A 19072-nucleotide genomic window follows, 5' to 3' on the forward strand; every position below is an offset into this window, starting at 1 on the left:
TCTGTTATCTAGCTGAGATAAGAATCCCGGACTGAGCATTGATTCTGGCTTTGCTATAATGACTCAGCTATAATGATTCCTGAGCAAAGCCCAGCAGGGGGCAGGCTTGGACTTGAAGACAGCAAAGAACACAGTCTCAGCTATAATTATTCTGTAGCAAAGCCAGACCGACTGCTTAGTCGGGATTCTTATCTTAGAGGTGATAACAGGCAAATTAAACAGAGAACAATGTAACAAAGAGCAGATTAGGTGTTTACTGTCATGTTCCCACTGATTTATAAGGTAAAATACATGAGGTTGCTTCATCTCTGGTTCTCTTTAAAGACCTTGATGTTCTCCCTGTGCATTGATAGCCACAAGGACATTGCAGTATTCATACTACATGATCTGCATAGCAAGTAATGAAGCTTGTTAATCTTAGGAGTATCACAGGTCGTGTTACAGACAAACTCTGCGATAATGCTTCCTCTATCATTTCCTCTCTCCTTACATCATTAGCAAAGGGGAAAAAAAAACAATTAGATCCTAGTCTCAGCATGCAGGACTAGTCATGCCCCCCAAAAAATCATAACCATTCCTTTTAGCTGACAAAAGGGGTGGGCCTTAAGACATTAGCTTGTGGGGCTCACCGTTCCACCCAAGTCTTGTAGTTGGGGATGTCCTTGGCGTAGAGTAGTTTGTTGCTTGGCGAGTCCTTCCCGAGTCGGTGCTCAGAGGTGGAACAGGAGTCCATAAAGGTCTGAGCCACCACTGAAAGGCAGGCGTCTGTGATGCTGTTTTTGTGAATGTCGAAGACAAACTGCGGATTCTTGATAACGTTCACCCAGAAGCGAAGGGGCAAGCTGACAAAAAAAAAAAAAAAAAAAGGAAAAAAAAAATTATATCTTTCTTCAAGAGGAACTTTAACCCAGAATTGATCTACTGGTACATGCCAATCAGTAGCCGTTACCCCCTTTCCCACGAGAAATCTTTACCTTTTCTCAAATAGATCATCAAGGTGGTCTGTATGGCTGATATTGTGGTGAAACCCCTCCCACAGTGTGATGTCATGGCCATGGTCCTGACAGGTTTCTTTGCAATATATATATATATATATATATATATATATATATATATATATATATATATATATATATATATATATATATATATATATATATTTTTTTTTTTTTTTACCTTATCTTTCGGTAAAATTTCTCTTTAAAGCGGACCTGAACTCTGAACTTCCTCTCTGCTCTAAAGATAGGCAACAGCATGATAACCTTTAAAGAACAACATTTCTTTGTGGCCGCTGATACAAATCCTGCAATAAATCTGCAGTGTGTCTACATCCTGCTTTCATGGAAGCAGACATAGGGTTAACATCCTATGTTTACCATTTAGTTGCTTTGCCGAGGCTGCCAGCTGAGAGATCAAATTACACTGGTGATTAGTCACTGATGAGGGGGAATTAGGCAGGCTAAACTCTCTAAATACATACAGGGTGCATTTCTCTCTGTTTTCCATTTGTCCTGTGCAAGAGTTCAGGTCACTTTTAAGAACATTCGTGCCAATTATGCTGAGCCGCGTTTTCCAACATTCCATGATGTACGTAATATGAAAGCGGCAGTTATTTTCTATGTAGCCAGGGATGGTGGAGAGAATATAAACACCGGTTTGCAGGGTGACTGGCAAGGCGTTATCAGCTGGCTGCTGGGAAACAGCTCTTCTGGGCGGCTGTGTAAATAAACTCCTCAGTGTGGGAACATCAGGCAGGCTGATCTCATTGGCTCTCACTGATGTGTGATGTATCAACTCCTCACCAGTTACTCTTCCACGTGTGCCGGACATCTGGATCCGTTATCTGCCTCTTGTCCGCCTGCTCATCTAGAAAGTCGAACATGTATTTGATGGCGAGAGGCAGGGCGCTGCCCCGGTGGGCTGTGCTGAACACCGTCTCAAAGAGGTCATCCACGAACTTCTGCAACGTACCCTGTAGGGGGCAGCAGAACAAGCATAGATCAGATGTCTGCACACTACAAGCTGTAAAGACACACACTACACATCCACTATGCTTGTCCTGATACAACATACTGTACATACACACACAGCATACACACATACAATCCCTGTGCATCTCCTGATACAACGTACACACATATCCTTGGCCTGTCCTTTGATACACACACCCTACGCACACGCACACGCACGCACGCACGCACGCACGCACGCACACACACACACACGCGCGCGCACGGACGCACACGGACGCACACACACACACACACACACTACACACACTACACACACACTACACACTACACACACACTTCACACACTTCACACACTACACACACTACACACACTACACACACTACACACACTACACACACTACACACGCGCACGCACGCACAGACACACAGACACACACACACACACACACACACACACACACACACACACACACACACACACACACACACACACACACACACACACTACACACGCGCACGGACGCACGCACACACACACACACACTACACACTACACACTACACACTACACACACACACACACACTACACACACTACACACACTACACACACTACACACACTACACACGCGCACGGACGCACGCACGCACGCACACACACACACACTTTGTTATGAAACATACAAACTGTATCCACACAAAACCTCTACCCATCCTGTGATAACACAAACACACACTGTACACATACACTCCCCCTGCTTGTACAGTGATAACATACACTGTATATACACATACACCTCTACCTGTGCTGTTCTAATCCTGTTTTATAACACATACCCTCTGCCTGTCCTGTTATAACAGCATACACTATACACACACAGTACACACAACTTCTAACTGCCCTATCACACACACACACTGTAGATACACATGTAAAACACACTCTGTGCTAGGCATGGCACCACACACAAACACTGTACACACACACACACACACAGTACATACATACTGCATATATATATATATATATATATATATATATATATATATATATATATATATATATATATATATATATATATATATATACGCACACACACACATGACACACTCTCTCTCTCTTCCTGCCATCACACACACATGCCCCCTGCCTGTCCTGCTATCCTACATACCCTGTATATACACACCCGTGCCTGACCTGTTACAGGCAGGGCCTGGCGTTACCTTGGTGGCCAGTAATCGAGTAAGGTAGATTTCTGACACCATCTTGCTGCCGCGGTCTCCCTCCTTGTGGTCTGTGTGGTCGTGGTTTTTCACCAGATGCCACAGCTTTGTGCCAGTCTCCTGGTCAGGGGTGATCATGGGCGCTCGCGACCGCAAGCTATCGGGGCTGCTAGAGGTGCGGAGAAGACTCTCTATAGAGAGGAAGCAAAAATCAGTAAATACAATTAAATGATCCAGGAACAGATTTCCTCGTCAGAAAAGTTACAATGAGAGAAAGTCACAGGTCTCTGCAGCAAGAGGTTCTGTACAAATCTGTAAAGGTATTCCCCATCTACTGCACCAATCACATGGGGTAACAAGCAACTGGCTGCAGCAAAATGATAAAGTTACTTTCCCACAATCCCTTGGAAAATATAATCACCTGACTGATCTGCAGGAGGATATACATGGCCTTTATTTCTTCATTCTTTCCCTTAATCCCATTATCAAAAACTAAAGGGGCCCATACACCTAACAATTTTCCCGCCGATATACAGCAGATTCGATCACTGTGATCGAATCTGCTGTGAAATCATTGCGCAAACGCTGACAGAACGATCGATTTCCGTCTGAAATCATTAATTCCCGCCGATCCGTCTATGCAGAAGATATCGTTCGATTGCTGGCGGGTCGGGAGTGCGTCGATAGCGGCGTTCGAATGCCCGATGACCGACGCTAGCTGCAATACATTACCTGTTCCGCCGGCGTGTGTCCCCGCTCTCTCCACGGCCTTCTTCTCCGCGCTGGGCTCCGAGTCTGGCTGGCTTCACTGAACTTCCTGTCCCAGCAGGAAGTTTAAACAGTAGAGCGCACTCTACTGTTCCCTGGACAGGAAGTTCAGTGAAGCCAGCTGGACTCGGAGACCAGCGCGGAGAAGAAGACAACGGAGACCGGGGGACACGCTCCGGTAAGCAGGTAATGTATGCGCAGAGCAGGTAATGTATGCGGGGGGGGGGGGGGGGGGGGGATGGTTCACAGATGGTCAATCGATTCCATGCTGAAATCGATTCACAATCTGTTTGCAGTAAAGGCAGCCATACGATCCCTCTCTGATCCGATTCTATCTGTTGGTCGATCTGATGGCAAATCGACCAGTGTATGGCTACCTTTAGAGTGGGAGTAGAGGTACCAGGGATACGGATGAAGTAACTCATTACAGCCCAAGCTTTCTAAGCATTTTTGTTTTCTGCTATGTCGCCAATCAGGTTGAATTTTACCTCACTTCCTGTCTGTGAGCTTCCATGGCTCTGATAGGAACTCAGGTGTTCCTGGGGACAGAATATGAGGGCTGGAAATAACAGCTTGTGATGGGTTCCAGTTCCCCCCTTTCTGCAGGAACTGTTCTATTGGTGTCCGCCTCTATCACTGCTGAAGATATTTACTCACTTCTTGTAAGGAAAATTATCACGAATGCTAAAACTCCAATCTTCTTGCCAAACTTCCTGAACACAACTATTCCTGAAGTTGGCCTTTCAATGAAGATAAATGCAACCTACTCACCGTAGCGGCTGAGGCTCCGGGTGAAGGTGAAGGAGTTGGTGATGTTGTAAGCCGACACCTGCTTAGGAATAAGAGCCACGGTGGAGCCGTCTGTGACCTGTACAATGGATAAAGTGAAAGGAGTAAGCTTCAGGTGATCTCAATAAAGGATTAGTCACTGACCCTTCAGGCCATAGAGGGGCCACTTCTGTAATAAATCAACATGCTCCCCAAATACTGTGCCCATCTGTCATCCATCAATGTGCCCTTAAAGGAGAACTGTAGTGAGAGGTATATAGAGGCTACCATATTGATTTCCTTTTAAGCAATACCAGTTGCCTGGCTGTCCTGCTGACCCTTTGCCTCTAATACTTTTAGCCCTAGACCCTGAACAAGCATGAAGCAGATCAGGCGTATCTGACAAGATTAGCTGCATGCTGGTTTCTGGTGTGATTCTGCAGACAGACCGCTCAGCAGAGCTGCCAGGTAACTGGTATTGCTTAAAAAGGTAATCAATATGGCAGCCTCCATATAACTCTCACTACAGTTCTCCTTTAATTTTCCTTCATCATTGTGCCCGCATCTTGTGGCCCCACATTTAACAGTCACCATGCCCCTACCCCAGTAATAGAATTCCTCCCCCCTCCCCCCCCCAATCAGCCCTACCTTAGTCACTGGGCCCAACCTCATCTGTAAGTTACTTCATCTCCGCAGTCAAAGTGCCTCTATCTTGCTTAATGGTCTCCTCATTGCATAGTGGAGAGCAAGGAGGACCAACCAAAGAGGTGAGCTTCATCTGGCTTGTGGGCCATAGTCTGGGGAGCTCTTATGTAAACCACAGAGTTTGTATGCCCTTTCAGTGTCTGCGTGGGTTTCCTCCGGGTACTCTGGTTTCCTCCCATATTCCCAAAACCATACAGATAAGTTATTTGGCTTCCCCTAAATTGGCCCTAGACTACAACGGACATGTGACTATGGTAGGGATTGGATTGGGAGCTCCTCTGAGGGATAGTTAAAGACAAGACTATACAGTGGCTTGCAAAAGTATTCGGCCCACTTGAAGTTTTCCACATTTTGTTACATTACTGCCACAACCATGAATCAATTTTATTGGAATTTCACATGAAAGACCAGTACAAAGTGGTGTACACGTGAGAAGTGGAACGAAAATCATACAGGATTCCAAACATTTTTTACAAATCAATAACTGCAAAGTGGGGTGTGCGTAATTATTCAGCCCCCTGAGTCAATACTTTGTAGAACCACCTTTTGCTGCAATTACAGCTGCCAGTCTTTTAGGGGATGTCTCTACCAGCTTTGCACATCTAGAGACTGAAATCCTTGCCCATTCTTCTTTGCAAAACAGCTCCAGCTCAGTCAGATTAGATGGACAGCGTTTGTGAACAGCAGTTTTCAGATCTTGCCACAGATTTTCGATTGGATTTAGATCTGGACTTTGACTGGGCCATTCTAACACATAGATATGTTTTGTTTTAAACCATTCCATTGTTGCCGTGGCTTTATGTTTAGGGTCATTCTCCTGCTGGAAGGTGAACCTCCGCCCGACTCAAGTCTTTTGCAGACTCCAAGTGGTTTTCTTCCAATATTGCCCTGTATTTGGCTCCATCCATCTTCCCCTCAACTCTGACCAGCTTCCCTGTCCCTGCTGAAGAGATGCACCCCCCCCCCCCCCAAGCATGATGCTGCCACCACCATATTTGACAGTGGGGATGGTGTGTTCAGAGTGATGTGCAGTGTTAGTTTTCCGCCACACATAGCGTTTTGCATTTTGGCCAAAAAGTTCAGTTTTAGTCTCATCTGACCAGAGCACCTTCTTCCACATGGTTGCTGTGCCCCCCACATGGCTTGTGGCAAACTGCAAATGGGACTTCTTATGCTTTTCTGTTAACAATGGCTTTTTCTTGCCACTCTTCCATAAAGGCCAACTTTGTGCTGTGCACGACTAATAGTTGTCCTATGGACAGATTCCCCCACCTGAGCTGTAGATCTCTGCAGCTTCGTCCAGAGTCACCATGGGCCTCTTGACTGCATTTCTGATCAGCGCTCTCCTTGTTCGGCCTGTGCGTTTAGGTGGACGGCCTTGTCTTGGTAGGTTTACAGTTGTGCCATACTCCTTCCATTTCTGAATGATCGCTTGAACAGTGCTCCGTGGGATGTTCAAGGCTTTGGAAATCTTTTTGTAGCCTAAGCCTGCTTTAAATTTCTCAATAACTTGATCCCTGCCCTGTCTGGTGTGTTCTTTGAACTTCATGGTGTTGTTGCTCCCAATATTCTCTTAGACAACCTCTGAGGCCATCACAGAGCAGCTGTATTTGTACTGACATTCGATTACACACAGGTGCACTCTATTTAGTCATTAGCACTCATCAAGCAATGTCTATAGGCAACTGACTGCACTCAGACTAAAGGGGGCTAAATAATTATGCACACCCCACTTTGCAGTTATTGAATTGTAAAAAATGTTTGGAATCATGTATGATTTTCGATCCACTTCTCATGTGTACACCACTTTGTGTTGGTCTTTCATGTGGAATTCCAATAAAATTGATTCATGTTTGTGGCAGTAATGTGACAAAATGTGGAAAACTTCAAGGGGGCCGAATACTTTTGCAAGCCACTGTATACTCTGTAAAGGACTGCAGAAAATGTTTCCAATATATAAAAATAGAATAGAAGGAAGCACGATCGAACTGCAGTGTGCTTTTGCATGCAGTCACGTTTCATAGTGGAAACGGACCCATATGACTTCATAAGAATCACAACGTGTACACTCCACCCTAAATTGGCCCTAGACTGTAATAGACATATGACTATGGTAGGGATCCGACGGAGTGCTCCTCTGACGACAGCCAGTGACATGACTATATACTCTGTAAAGTGCTGCAGAAGAGTTAAAGAAAACCAGAGCTGTTAAAATAAAAAAATAAATCGATACTTACCTGGAGCTTCCTCCAGCCCCATAAGCACGTGTGAGTTCCTTTCCATCCTCCCACAGTCTGCCGTTCAGCCGCGATCAGCCCTGGTAACTGGCTCAGGCATGTCAGTCGTGGCCTTCTGCACATGCACGGGAGGCACTGACTGAGCCAGTTACCAGGGCTGATTGCGGCTGAACGGCAGACCATGGGAGGACAGCGAGGAACTCACACGTGCTTATGGGGCTGGAGGAAGCTCCAGGTAAGTATCCATTCTATGTATTTTAACAGCTCTGGTACACTTTAGTGCTCTATAAATACACTGCTCAAAAAATAAATAAAGGGAACACTTAAATAGCACAATGCAACTCCAAGTCAATCAAACTTCTGTGAAAGCAAACTGTCCACGTATTTTTTGTGCGATTTTGTGGTCAGCACATTCAACTATGTAAAGAACAAAGTACTTAAGCATATTTCATTCACTCAGATCTACGGTGTCGTATTTTTGTGTTCCCTTTATTTTTTTTTAGCAGTGTAAATAATAATACTATTATAGGATATTAGACTATGACTACGGTAGATTAGATTGTGAGCTCCTCTGAGGGCGGTCAGTGACATGACTATGTACTCTGTACAGTGCTGCAGAGGATGTCAGCGCTATATAAATGCATAATAATAATATTGTAGGATATTAGACTATGGTAGTGGTTAGATTGTGAGCTCCTCTGAGGGTGGTCAGTGACATATGTACTCTGTAATGTGCAGGAGAAGATGTCAGTGCTATATAAATGCATAATAATAACAAGCCCATATTGGATGGAGAGGCGGGAAGAGCACTGATCTTGTCACCTGATAATGGGCCAGTGTGTTCAGCCTCTTCCAGTCACACTCAATCTTGGTGGTGACGTCTTCATCCTGGAGGACAATGCGAGTGATTCTCCCCTGCCGCCATTCTGTGGGAATATTATGAAAGAGAAGATATTCCACTTACTATAGAACTCGACAATATTCCAATATTTACATTGGTAGCTTCTCTATGAAAGTTAGTCAAACAGCTTCTACAAAGATAAAACAAAGTTCTGCGCAAGGGTACGAAAACGTTTCTACTCGGACTGAGACTTAAAGGATACCGAAGTGACATGTGACATGATGAGATAGACATGTGTATGTACAGTGCCTAGCACACAAATAACTATGCTGTGTTCCTTTTTTTCTTTCTCTGCCTGAAAGAGTTAAATATCAGGTATGTAAGTGGCTGACTCAGTCCTGACTCACAGGAAGTGACTACAGTGTGACCCTCACTGATAAGAAACTCCCCTTTTTACCTCTTTCATGCTCTCAGAAGCAATTTTCTGCTAGGAAAGTGTTTTATAGTTGGAATTTCTTATCAGTGAGGGTCACACTGTAGTCACTTCCTGTGAGTCAGGACTGAGTTAGCCACATACATACCTGATATTTAACTCTTTCAGGCAGAGAAAGGAGAAAAAAGGAACACCGCATAGTTATTTGTGTGCTAGGCACTGTACATACACATGTCTATCTCATCATGTCACATGTCACCTCGGGTATCCTTTAAATATTCTGTTACTTGCCTGGCCGCAGTGTTGATCTTCTACTTGCAGGACTTAAAGTGTAACCGAGCCGATGCTCAGGTCCAGAAGCACATAGCTAAAGAGAGTGAGGCCTCTGAAGCCTAATGAGGTATCCCTCGCAGTCCTCTGGTCCCCCAGAGCCGCATCATCTCACTGTGCAGGCACGGCGCTAGAAGAGAAGCGCGGCCCTGATCCGCTGAAGGGTCCACGAGTGGCAACGGGGGGCCAGAGGACAGTGAGGGAAGCCTCATTAGGATCCAGAGGCTACTCTCTTCTTAGCTATGTGGTTCTTGGGTTCTATTTAAGCCTGGAACAAGCATGCAGCAAATCGTGCCACCTATTTTGCCTACTTGTTTTGAGATAAAGAAGGTAGCAACAGATGTTAACACTGTGGCTGAGCAAAAATGCAGAGGCAATGGTTGGTAGGCTGGAAGCAATAGTCGGCAATGCCGGGTCTGCGTATTCATGCAAAGCGCTCAGTGCAATACAGAACCTGCGCATATAGAGGCGTAGCGGCACATACCAGCATGGCACGCTAACTGGTGGTGGGTGGAAGATAAAGAAGCCAGACAGCTGTTTCACACTAGTTTGAAGAAGAGCCAAGCGTGAAACAGCAGTCAGGCTTATTTGTCTCCCCCCCCCCCCCCCCACGTTTGTGTGCCACGTCGGTACGGACCTCTACGCCTGTATATGCACAATGTTTGTATTGCACTGAGAAGTTTGAATAAATAAGTGGACCCGTTACAGTTCTGTTTAATGAGACCGCTTTTGCTGGAACAAGTTTGGCCTCTTTGAATGGGCCACCCATCCACAAGCACCATTGTCCGCTATAATGGACTGGGCAGCCTGCTGTGCCCTCTGTAGGGTTCCCCCTCCTCACCTAAGTCCATGTCTTCTGCTTTCGGCCTCTGTGTGTAGGGAATTCCCTTGTAGACGGCATCCAGCAGCTTATCCTTCACCTGGGTGATGGTATCGCAGTTCAGGACCTTTACCGGGATCTCCGTGCCGCTCTCACTGTCAGGGCAGATGCAGCTCAGAGTCTACAGGAGAAGAGAACGGGACAGACAGTTTAAGCCAACCTTCACTGTAAATCTGTGTCCAGTATTCTCGTATTCACCCCTCCTACCACCTCCATGTGGGCTGCTCCACCCCACTTCCCCTGTCGTATCCACTCTCACCTTCCGCCCCTCGATCTGTGTGTTACCCACCTTCAGTATGTGCCACCCCTACCTACTCTTCATCCAACCATGTGCATTGCCCAGTGGACATTAATTTTTCGGTCACAAGCCAGAATAAGTAGCAGTCAGGTCGCTTTCTATTTCCATATTCCAGCACTCCAAACAATGGCAGATTACCAGAGCTAAATGCCTGAAGGTGCCCATACACCTACCGATAATGTGTCCTAATCGACCATCCAATATGATCATTTTATCGAATTGGAGAAAATTTAGTGCTGCAACAAGCATGCCCAATTGCTGATTGGACCGAGCGGACACGCTGCAAAGATCTCGGTCAGAAGTGCTCTATCGCATGGTAACTGCGTTTCATATTATGACCACCGAACATAACAGACCTCTGGCTGCTGTCCTCCACAAGTCGCAATGTTTCCCTCCGATGCCCGTGCAGTGCTAAATTTCACCTTCCCCGCTGCCGCAACTCCTGGCCTCATCCGCTGACATACCCTGTGTGGCACCAGGCCTCGGGGAGACTGTGGAGGAGACTCGGAGTTGCAGCAGGTGGCCAGTGGAATTTTGCACTAGGTTGCCAAGTGGCAGAGGCAGCGCCACTAGGTCGGTTCCTGATGAATTTCATGCTGAAATCGATAGAGAACTGCAGTGTATGGGCAACCAGTTGGTTCTCTCTCTGATCAGCTTGGATCACAGATATCTATCTCACAGAGATCGCTTGATGTATGAGCACTTTAAACTGGACCTGAATTCTTGCCCAGGACAGAAGGAAAACGGAGAAATGCACCCTGAATGTATTTAGAGTTTAGCCCAGTGATAGCTAACCTTGGCACTCCAGCTGTGACAAAACTACAAATCCCATCATGCCTCTTCCTCCCCGAGTTATGCTTAGAGCTGTTAGAGCATTGCAATGCCTCATGGGACTTGTAGTTCCACCACAGCTGGAGTGCCAAGGTTAGCCATCACTGGTTTAGCCTGTCTAATTCCCCCTCATCTGTGACAAATCACAACTGTAATTTGATCTCTCAGCTGTGTCGGCTCAGGAATCTCAGAAATCATTGTCAGTGCAGCTAATTTGTAAACACAGGATTGTTAACCCCATGTCTGCTGCCATGAAAGCAGGAAATAAGACACTGCAGATTTATTGCAGGGTTTGTATCAGCTGTAACAAAGAAATGTTTTCTGTAAAGGTTACTATGCTGTTGCCTATGTTTTAGAGCAGAGAGGAGTTCTGAGTTCAGGTCTGATCTGTCCTGTGTGCCTCTCCTGCAATTTGGACACTAATCCTGCCAGGGTGTTTCCTTCTGAACCTCTGCCATAGAAATCTTACAAAACTCCATTATGACTCTCCCAAAGAAAAATCAGTATCTTCTTATTCCACGTATTAACAAAAATACTAAAAACTCTCCAATGAGATGAAACAGGTAAGGTTTCACACCTGCACTTGTAATACGTCACGTTACCCCCACACACCACTGGTGCGAGTGCCTAACCATTACTTTGATCTCATTTAACCCTCCTGGCGGTTAATTTTTTTTGCCACTTAGGCAAAAATCCTTTTTTTTTTATTTATTTTTTTTTTGTTTCATGTAAAGCTACCAGAGTGGTAGCTACATGAAACACCACTAGAGGGCGCATGTGTCCCTCTAGTGCGATCGTCGCCGGCATCAATAGCAAACAGGGGAACGCGTATATAACGCGCTCCCCTGTTTGGCTTCTCCTGTCGCCATGGCGACGATCAGAATGACGTCATGGACGTCAGCCAACGTCCTGACGTCAGACGCCTCCGATCCAGCCCATAGCGCTGCCCGGAACTCATTGGTCCGGGCAGCGCAGGGCTCTGGCGGGGGGGGGGGGGGCGGGCCCTCTTGCGCCGCTGCGTGCGGGCGATCGCCGCAGAGCGGCGGCGATCGAGCTGTACGCGCGGCTAGCAAAGTGCTAGCTGCGCGTACAGCATTTTAAACTGAGCAAATCGCCCCACCAGGGGCTGAGATATCTTCCTGCGCCGCATAGCCCGAGCTCAGCTCGGGCTTACCGCCAGGAAGGTTAAAGTGAACTTGAACTCTTGCACATGACAGAAGGAAAGCATGGATAGATGCACCCTGTATGTATTTAGAGCAGTGGTCCTCAAACTAAGGCCCACAGGCCGAATGCAGCCCCCTGAGGCTTTTTTACCGGCCCTCCACTCACAAACGGTATTACTTATAGATGCGGTCCACTGCATCTTTAAATATTGATGTCTTGCATACAGAATAGCACTGCTGGTCCCATCAATCAACAGGGAAGCCAGCGAGCAGTAATTTGCTGGCTTCCAATGGAATTCCGTATCATGTGACACTGCTGTCCAATTGGACAACAGTATGCTTTACTGTCTGGCTAAAAGAGGTTTTTTACTATCTGCACATGCTGTATTGGGGGCACAATGTCTGCTTTGGTTAAATGGGAGAGAAAAGGTCTGAACGTGTAAACAGGTAATAGTTTACACTACCTAGGTTCAATGTAATGTTTTCTACATCATACAGTATTATGTATACTCCGACCCCCCATTAGTTTGAATTGTGTTGACCCGGCCCTTAACCGAAAAAGTTTGGGGACCCCTGATGTAGAGAGTTTAGCAGGTCTACTTCCCCGTCATCTGTGACTAATCACCAGTGTAATTCGATCTCTCAGCTGTGTCGGCTGGCTGCCTTGGCAGAGCAGCCAATTTGTAAACAAAGGATGTTAACCCTATGTCTGCTTCCATAAAATCAGGAAGCAGACACTGCAGATGTATTGCAGGATATGTATCAGCTGTAACACAAATGTTTTTCTTTAAAGGTTATTATGATGTTGCTTATCGCTTAGAGCAGAGAGGAAGTTCTGAGCTCAGGTCCGCTTTAAGTGTTTTGTTTCTTTTTGTTTTATTATTAAATAGTGTAATCCTTTAAGGAGACATTTCTTTTACATCCCTCTGGGGGAATCACCATAATGGACTTGTGTAGTATTGTATGGGGGGGGGGGGGGGGGGGGGGTTCAGGAGAGACAGTGTGGCAGGATCAGTGTCCAGTAATTGGATGAGACACACAAGCAGATAAGAGGGTTATAACGTTAGTGGGATGGATCTGTTTAGCTGCCATTGTATAGGGTGTGAGGGCAGGCAGAGTATCAGGAGAGGAAGCAGTCCAAGTTTCCTGTATGTCTGATTTTGGCTTTGGATGTGTGTATTGAGCCGGTGTGGGCGGTCGATAGACAAGGCAGCTGGGCTGGTTAAATATTAAAGTGTAGAACTTTGAGAAGATTTATTTAGTCTAACTTATAATTAATTCCCTGCCTGACGGACTCTGCATGGTTATTTAATTAGCTGTGCCCTTTTGAGCCCCGCCAATATATTTTCCAGATTTACCGTCTGCCACTCTGATGTGCGCACACTGATCCTTTATGAGTGCCGGCTGCAATCACCCTGCCAGACTAACAGACATCAATGCAGCACCGTGCAGAACGCAGCAGCCTCAGGAGGGAGCAGTATGATCCCAACAATAGAACACTGGACTTTGGGAAATCAAATAAGTGGCAATAACACATGAATTATTATGTCACACTACAGGAGAGGCTCCAGGACTTTTTCAGAGGAGCGCCTACTCTATCAAACTCCCTCCCCTCCACTCATCAAGCTCACCCCCACCTTCAACTCATTTATGCAGGCCTTAAAGACCCATCTATTTACTATAGCCTACCCACCATCTTCATATCTCCAATCCCCTACATTGAACTGCCATTCCACCCCCTAATGCAGGGGTGTCAAACTCAAATACAAAGTGGGCCGAAATTGAATACTGGGACCAAGTCGCGGGCCAACCTCAATGTCTACTGGCCACCTTCTTCCCTTATATAGTTCCCTGGTGGCTAATTGCCCCCCCCCCCCCCCCCCAACTCCTATACTGTTCTCTGGTGTCCAGTGGTCCTCCCCCCATACAGTTCTCTAGTGTCTCATGGCCCACCTCGCTCCCCTATATAGTTCCCTGGTGTCTAGTGGCCCACCTCCATCCCCTATATAGTTCCCTGGTGTCTAGTGGCCCACCTCCATCCCCTATATAGTTCCCTGGTGTCTAGTGGCTGCCGTCCCTCCCCTATACAGTTCCCTGGTATCTAGTGGCCCGCCTCCCGCCCCTATACTGTTCTCTGGTGTCCAGTGGTCCTCCCCCCACACAGTTCTCTAGTGTCTAGTGGCCCCCACCCTCCCCTATACAGTTCACTAGTATTTAGTGCTTTCCCCCTACCTCTCCCATATGGCTTCTCTGGTGTTCTAGGACTTCACCTCCAAAATAGCTTCCCTGGTGGTCTAGAGTGGGCCAAACATAATGTAAAGTGGGGAAACCCCTTGAGGGCCAAATTGCATGGCTCTGAAGGGCAGATTTGGGCCGCAGGCTGGAGTTTGAAATGTATGCCCTAATGTGTCGCCACTCCTCTAAGCCTATTTGGCAGGGACCTCCTCCCTGTGTGCTCTTCTCCGCCACCATATGGACTCAGTAACTTATGGTCTATATTTATCCCTACCTAGCAATCTGCACACCATTGTTTATTGTTTCACTATTTTGTGTACCATTGTTTAACACTGTAATCTACCCATATTCTAACGTTTAACCACTTCCAGACCGCATTGGTTGAAATCTATGTCCTGCAGGTGGCTGCGCGGCTCTGACAGGCGGTAGATTTTACCTTGCCTTACACTCTGCACCCGCCGCAGTTCTCTCACCCTGATGGCAGAGCTCTGTGAGCAGGTTAGGAGCCTCTTTCATTGGCTCCTGACCGTGTGATCACTGTGAGCCAATCACATTGGCTTACATTGAAGGACAGGGTCAGGAGCCAATGAAAGCAGTGATGGGAGAGTGCCGTGACTGGTGTGAGCTGCGGGTATGTGCGGCGATTCATCGATAAGTGCCGTTTTGTGGAACCAGCAATCTGTGTTCCTTAAAGAGAACCAGAGATGATGCACCCTCTTGTATTTTACCTTATAAATCAGTGGGAACATGACAGTAAACACCTAATCTGCTATTTGTTTCATTGTTCTCTGTTTAATCTGACTGTTATCAACTCTGATAAGAATCCCGGACTGAGCACTCTCTAGCTTTGCTACGGAAAGATTATAGCTGAGTCTGTCTTCTCTGGTGTCTTTTCAAGCCCAAGCCTGCCCCCTTGTGCTCTGCTATAATGACTCAGTTATAATTATTCCCTGCAAAGCCAGACTCAACGCTCAGTCGAGGATTCTTATCACAGCTGATAACAGACACTTTTAGCAGTGAGGATGAAACAGAGAGCATGGTAAGTGTTTTCTCTAATGTTCTTACTGATATATATGGTAAAATACACAAGGGTGCTTCATCTCTGGTTCACTTTAAGGGGCCAGAGGCTGCTTGTACGCAAGGGGTTAATGTTGTACTGTGTAATAGGTTCATGATTTATAAATAAAGTTTATGAATAATAATGGCGGACTGACCAGGACTTTGTAGTCTATCTGCTGGCGGATGAGCTTGTCCTCGCTCAGCGAGTAGCGGGCCTCCCCGGTGATGGCGTCGATGGGTCCTTTCTCCATCTGCTGCTTGATGGCACAGAAGAGCATGAAGAGTGGTTCTCCAGCACATTCCTACAAGGCGGGAAACAGACTCCTGTTACCAACAACACTAACTGACCGCTGACACCTGATGTGACTCCATCGCTTTGTTCTGCACCAAGCTCAGGCCATGACCCACAACACAAGCACATTAGGCACATTACATGGAGAATTCTGTTAAGATTGGCTTATTGACATTCGAATCCTTGCACCATCTGGGCCCAGGATACCTGATGGACTAGTTGCAACACCTCCCACAATCGTAGATCAAAAGGCTCTAATAACTTGGTCACCCCAAGTCCGCCTCATTACCTTTGGAGACAGAGCCTTCTGTCATGCTGCCCCTACCCTTTGGAACTCCCTGCCACACCCAATCAGGACAGCTCCATCCCTGGAAGCATTTAATGCTGGGTACACACGATGCGTTTTTTAAGTCTATTTCCTGTTCAATAGATTTTTGATTCGTTTTTCCGCTTGATTTCCCGCACGATTCTCAAATCTTTTCTTGTAAATTTCCATTCACTTCTATAAAAAATCGAGCAGTAAAACGATCAAAAGTAATATCGGACATATCAGAAATTATCAATCGAACGCAAAACAAACGTGTACCTAGCATTAGTCCAAACCGAAAAGCCACCCGTTTAGTCTGGCATTTATGAACGCCTGACAAGTTCCAGTCCAGCCAGCACATATCTGTGCATAGGAGACATAGCTATGCGCTTTGAGTCCTATGGGCGAATTGCTCATGCAATCCTAATCCTGTATAGGAGAGGGGGTGGATCTGGATACTTGCTTACCAGCTTCTAAAAATGACACTTGCCTTCCTGTAATGCACATCCTTTGGCTTCAGTAGTATCAGGATTACTGACTTGGAACAGGCATGCAGCCAGGAGACTCAGAACACCTGGGCCTGCTGGATGAGCAGCATAGAAGATATTACAAGCTGGGGATCAGCATGACAAGCAGGCATGTAACAGGATGAAAAAGAGGTCAGAAATACAGCCTCTATACTGTTAAAGGGAACCAGAGAGGAACGAAAAAAAAAAAGCTTTTATACATACGTGGGGCTTCTTCCAGCCCCATAAGCCTGCATCGCTCCCACGCCGCCATCCTCCGCTTCCTGGATTGGCGGTACCAGGTCCCGTCACTTCCGGCGGACGCGGTCAATTGTCCGTATCACAGGGGCTCCCTCCATGTATGTACGCGTGAGGCTGCGCAGTAGGCAACCTCACGCGTACATACATGGAGGGAGCCCCGGGTGATGCGGACAATTGGCCGCGTCTGCCGGCCGACTGGTGGCCATGACGGGATCCGGTACTGGCGGATCCAGGCAGCAGAGGACGGCGGCGTGGGAGCGATCCATGCGTATGGGGCTGGAGGAAGCCCCAGGTATGTATAAGTTTTTTTGGGGGGCCTCTGGTTCCCTTTAAAGAGGAACACTAGTGAGAATAATGTAATGAATAATTTAATAAATTGCTTTTTTTTTTTTTTTTTTTTTTTTTTTTACAATATTAATTTATAATTTATTTAGTCAGTGTTTGCCCAGTGTAAAATCTTTCCTCTCTCCGATTTACATTGAAATGTATCACTGTTGGTGACATCTTTAATCCGGTCAGGTGCAACGCTGGTGAATGTTCATTTATAATGCTTGCTTGGCAGTTGGAAACAGCTGTTATTTCCCACAATGCAACGAGGTTCACAGACAGTAAACTGTCAGGACCATGGTCCTGACATCACATTGTGGGAGGGGTTACACCACAATATCAGCCATAGAGATGTCTCTCATGATATATTCGAGAAAAGGAAAAGATTTCCGGTGGGAAAGGGGTATAAGGCTACTGATTGGGATGAAGTTAAATCCTGTGTTACATTTCCTCTTTCCTCATAACAGGACACAGTGGTGGATTGGGGAAGTTAGCAGTAGTGTACTTGCAGTTTCTTTCTTTTTCCTTTTTGTACTCAACTCAGGCTCTTTCCTGTGGCTTTATATAAAAAGAGAAAAACTGTTTTGAACGCTGGCCTCTCAGCACCCCCTCTGTGATCTGATATGACCCAGGTGTGGGGAGCAAACCCCAATTGCTTGATAAAAGTTTTTTTTAGCATCAGTTTTGGAATCCTCGCTGGGAACCACTGAAGAGGTCTTAGTAAACTCAGCACATCTGTGTGTTCTGGAATCACTTAGCTGTTACCATCTATACAGTGATATAAAACATCTATAAACACTTCTTACAAGAACATGTTAATTATCACCCTACCATGGTGCACATTGCAGCCTCCTGCCACCCCTGCAGCCATCCATGTAGTAAAAGCAGAATAAAATCCTTAACATACGCTTATACGTTCTGAAATATACCAGGCTGTGTCCGATACTGGAAAAAAAGTGATATCAGGTGGGCTGCTGGGGGGGACAGGGATCCCCCTCTTCACTTGGTTTCTCCCACCCAACAAGATTTCTGCTATTTGCTCTTCACACATAGCTGTTGATCAGTCAGCTACTGTACTGAATTGATAGATGCAAGAAGTCTTGTAAGGTGGAAGAGACCAGGTGAAGAAGGGGATCCCTGTCCCAGTCAGCAGCCCTGCTGACAGAGAAGGACATGTCAGATATGGAAAGTAACAATCCTCAGTTTTTTGTCTTTTTTACACAAAGGATATTAAGGATGTTGCAGTTACACACAAGGACTGGCAGAATGGCGTAATGTACACTGTAGCAGTCCATTAAACTTTAGTACAGACACAGCTGGAGTGCCCCACTATGAGGAGTTTCCGCGGGCATGTCCAGCAGGTTCACACTGACTTAGGTTTCAGGTCTTCTCACCTTCAGGAACTTGTACAGCAGAAAAGTGAACCAATTTGTCAGCATCTTCTCAGCTACCGACTCCGTCCTGTGAGGACACAGATAAAGGATACAGGCATCAGAAGTGCATCTCCCAGCCTGACCACGCCCCTCCATCCACAGCCAATCCCTGCGCTGGCTCCCTCTCTCTATAGGGAACAAACTGCCAATCCCTGTGCTGGCTCCCTCTCTATACAGGGAATAAATAAAAAAAACTCCTGCG

The 19072-nt window shown here is 46.3% G+C and overlaps 1 protein-coding gene across 1 annotated transcript in view; it reads right to left on the reverse strand.

The window, feature by feature from the left end:
• LOC137527485 (plexin-A3-like) overlaps window positions 1-19072 on the reverse strand; it is a 267378-nt gene that overhangs the window by 11110 nt on the left and 237196 nt on the right. The window contains exons 26-33 of the mRNA XM_068248001.1: window positions 18832-18898; window positions 15900-16046; window positions 10120-10279; window positions 8497-8600; window positions 4736-4832; window positions 3197-3387; window positions 1803-1972; window positions 630-842 (exon numbers count right to left, since the gene is read on the reverse strand). Of these exons, the coding sequence (XP_068104102.1) occupies window positions 630-842; window positions 1803-1972; window positions 3197-3387; window positions 4736-4832; window positions 8497-8600; window positions 10120-10279; window positions 15900-16046; window positions 18832-18898 (1149 nt within the window). The remainder of the gene's footprint in view (window positions 1-629; window positions 843-1802; window positions 1973-3196; window positions 3388-4735; window positions 4833-8496; window positions 8601-10119; window positions 10280-15899; window positions 16047-18831; window positions 18899-19072) is intronic.

This window comes from Hyperolius riggenbachi, chromosome 8 (genome assembly GCF_040937935.1).
Source record: "Hyperolius riggenbachi isolate aHypRig1 chromosome 8, aHypRig1.pri, whole genome shotgun sequence".
Classification (NCBI taxonomy): domain Eukaryota; kingdom Metazoa; phylum Chordata; class Amphibia; order Anura; family Hyperoliidae; genus Hyperolius; species Hyperolius riggenbachi.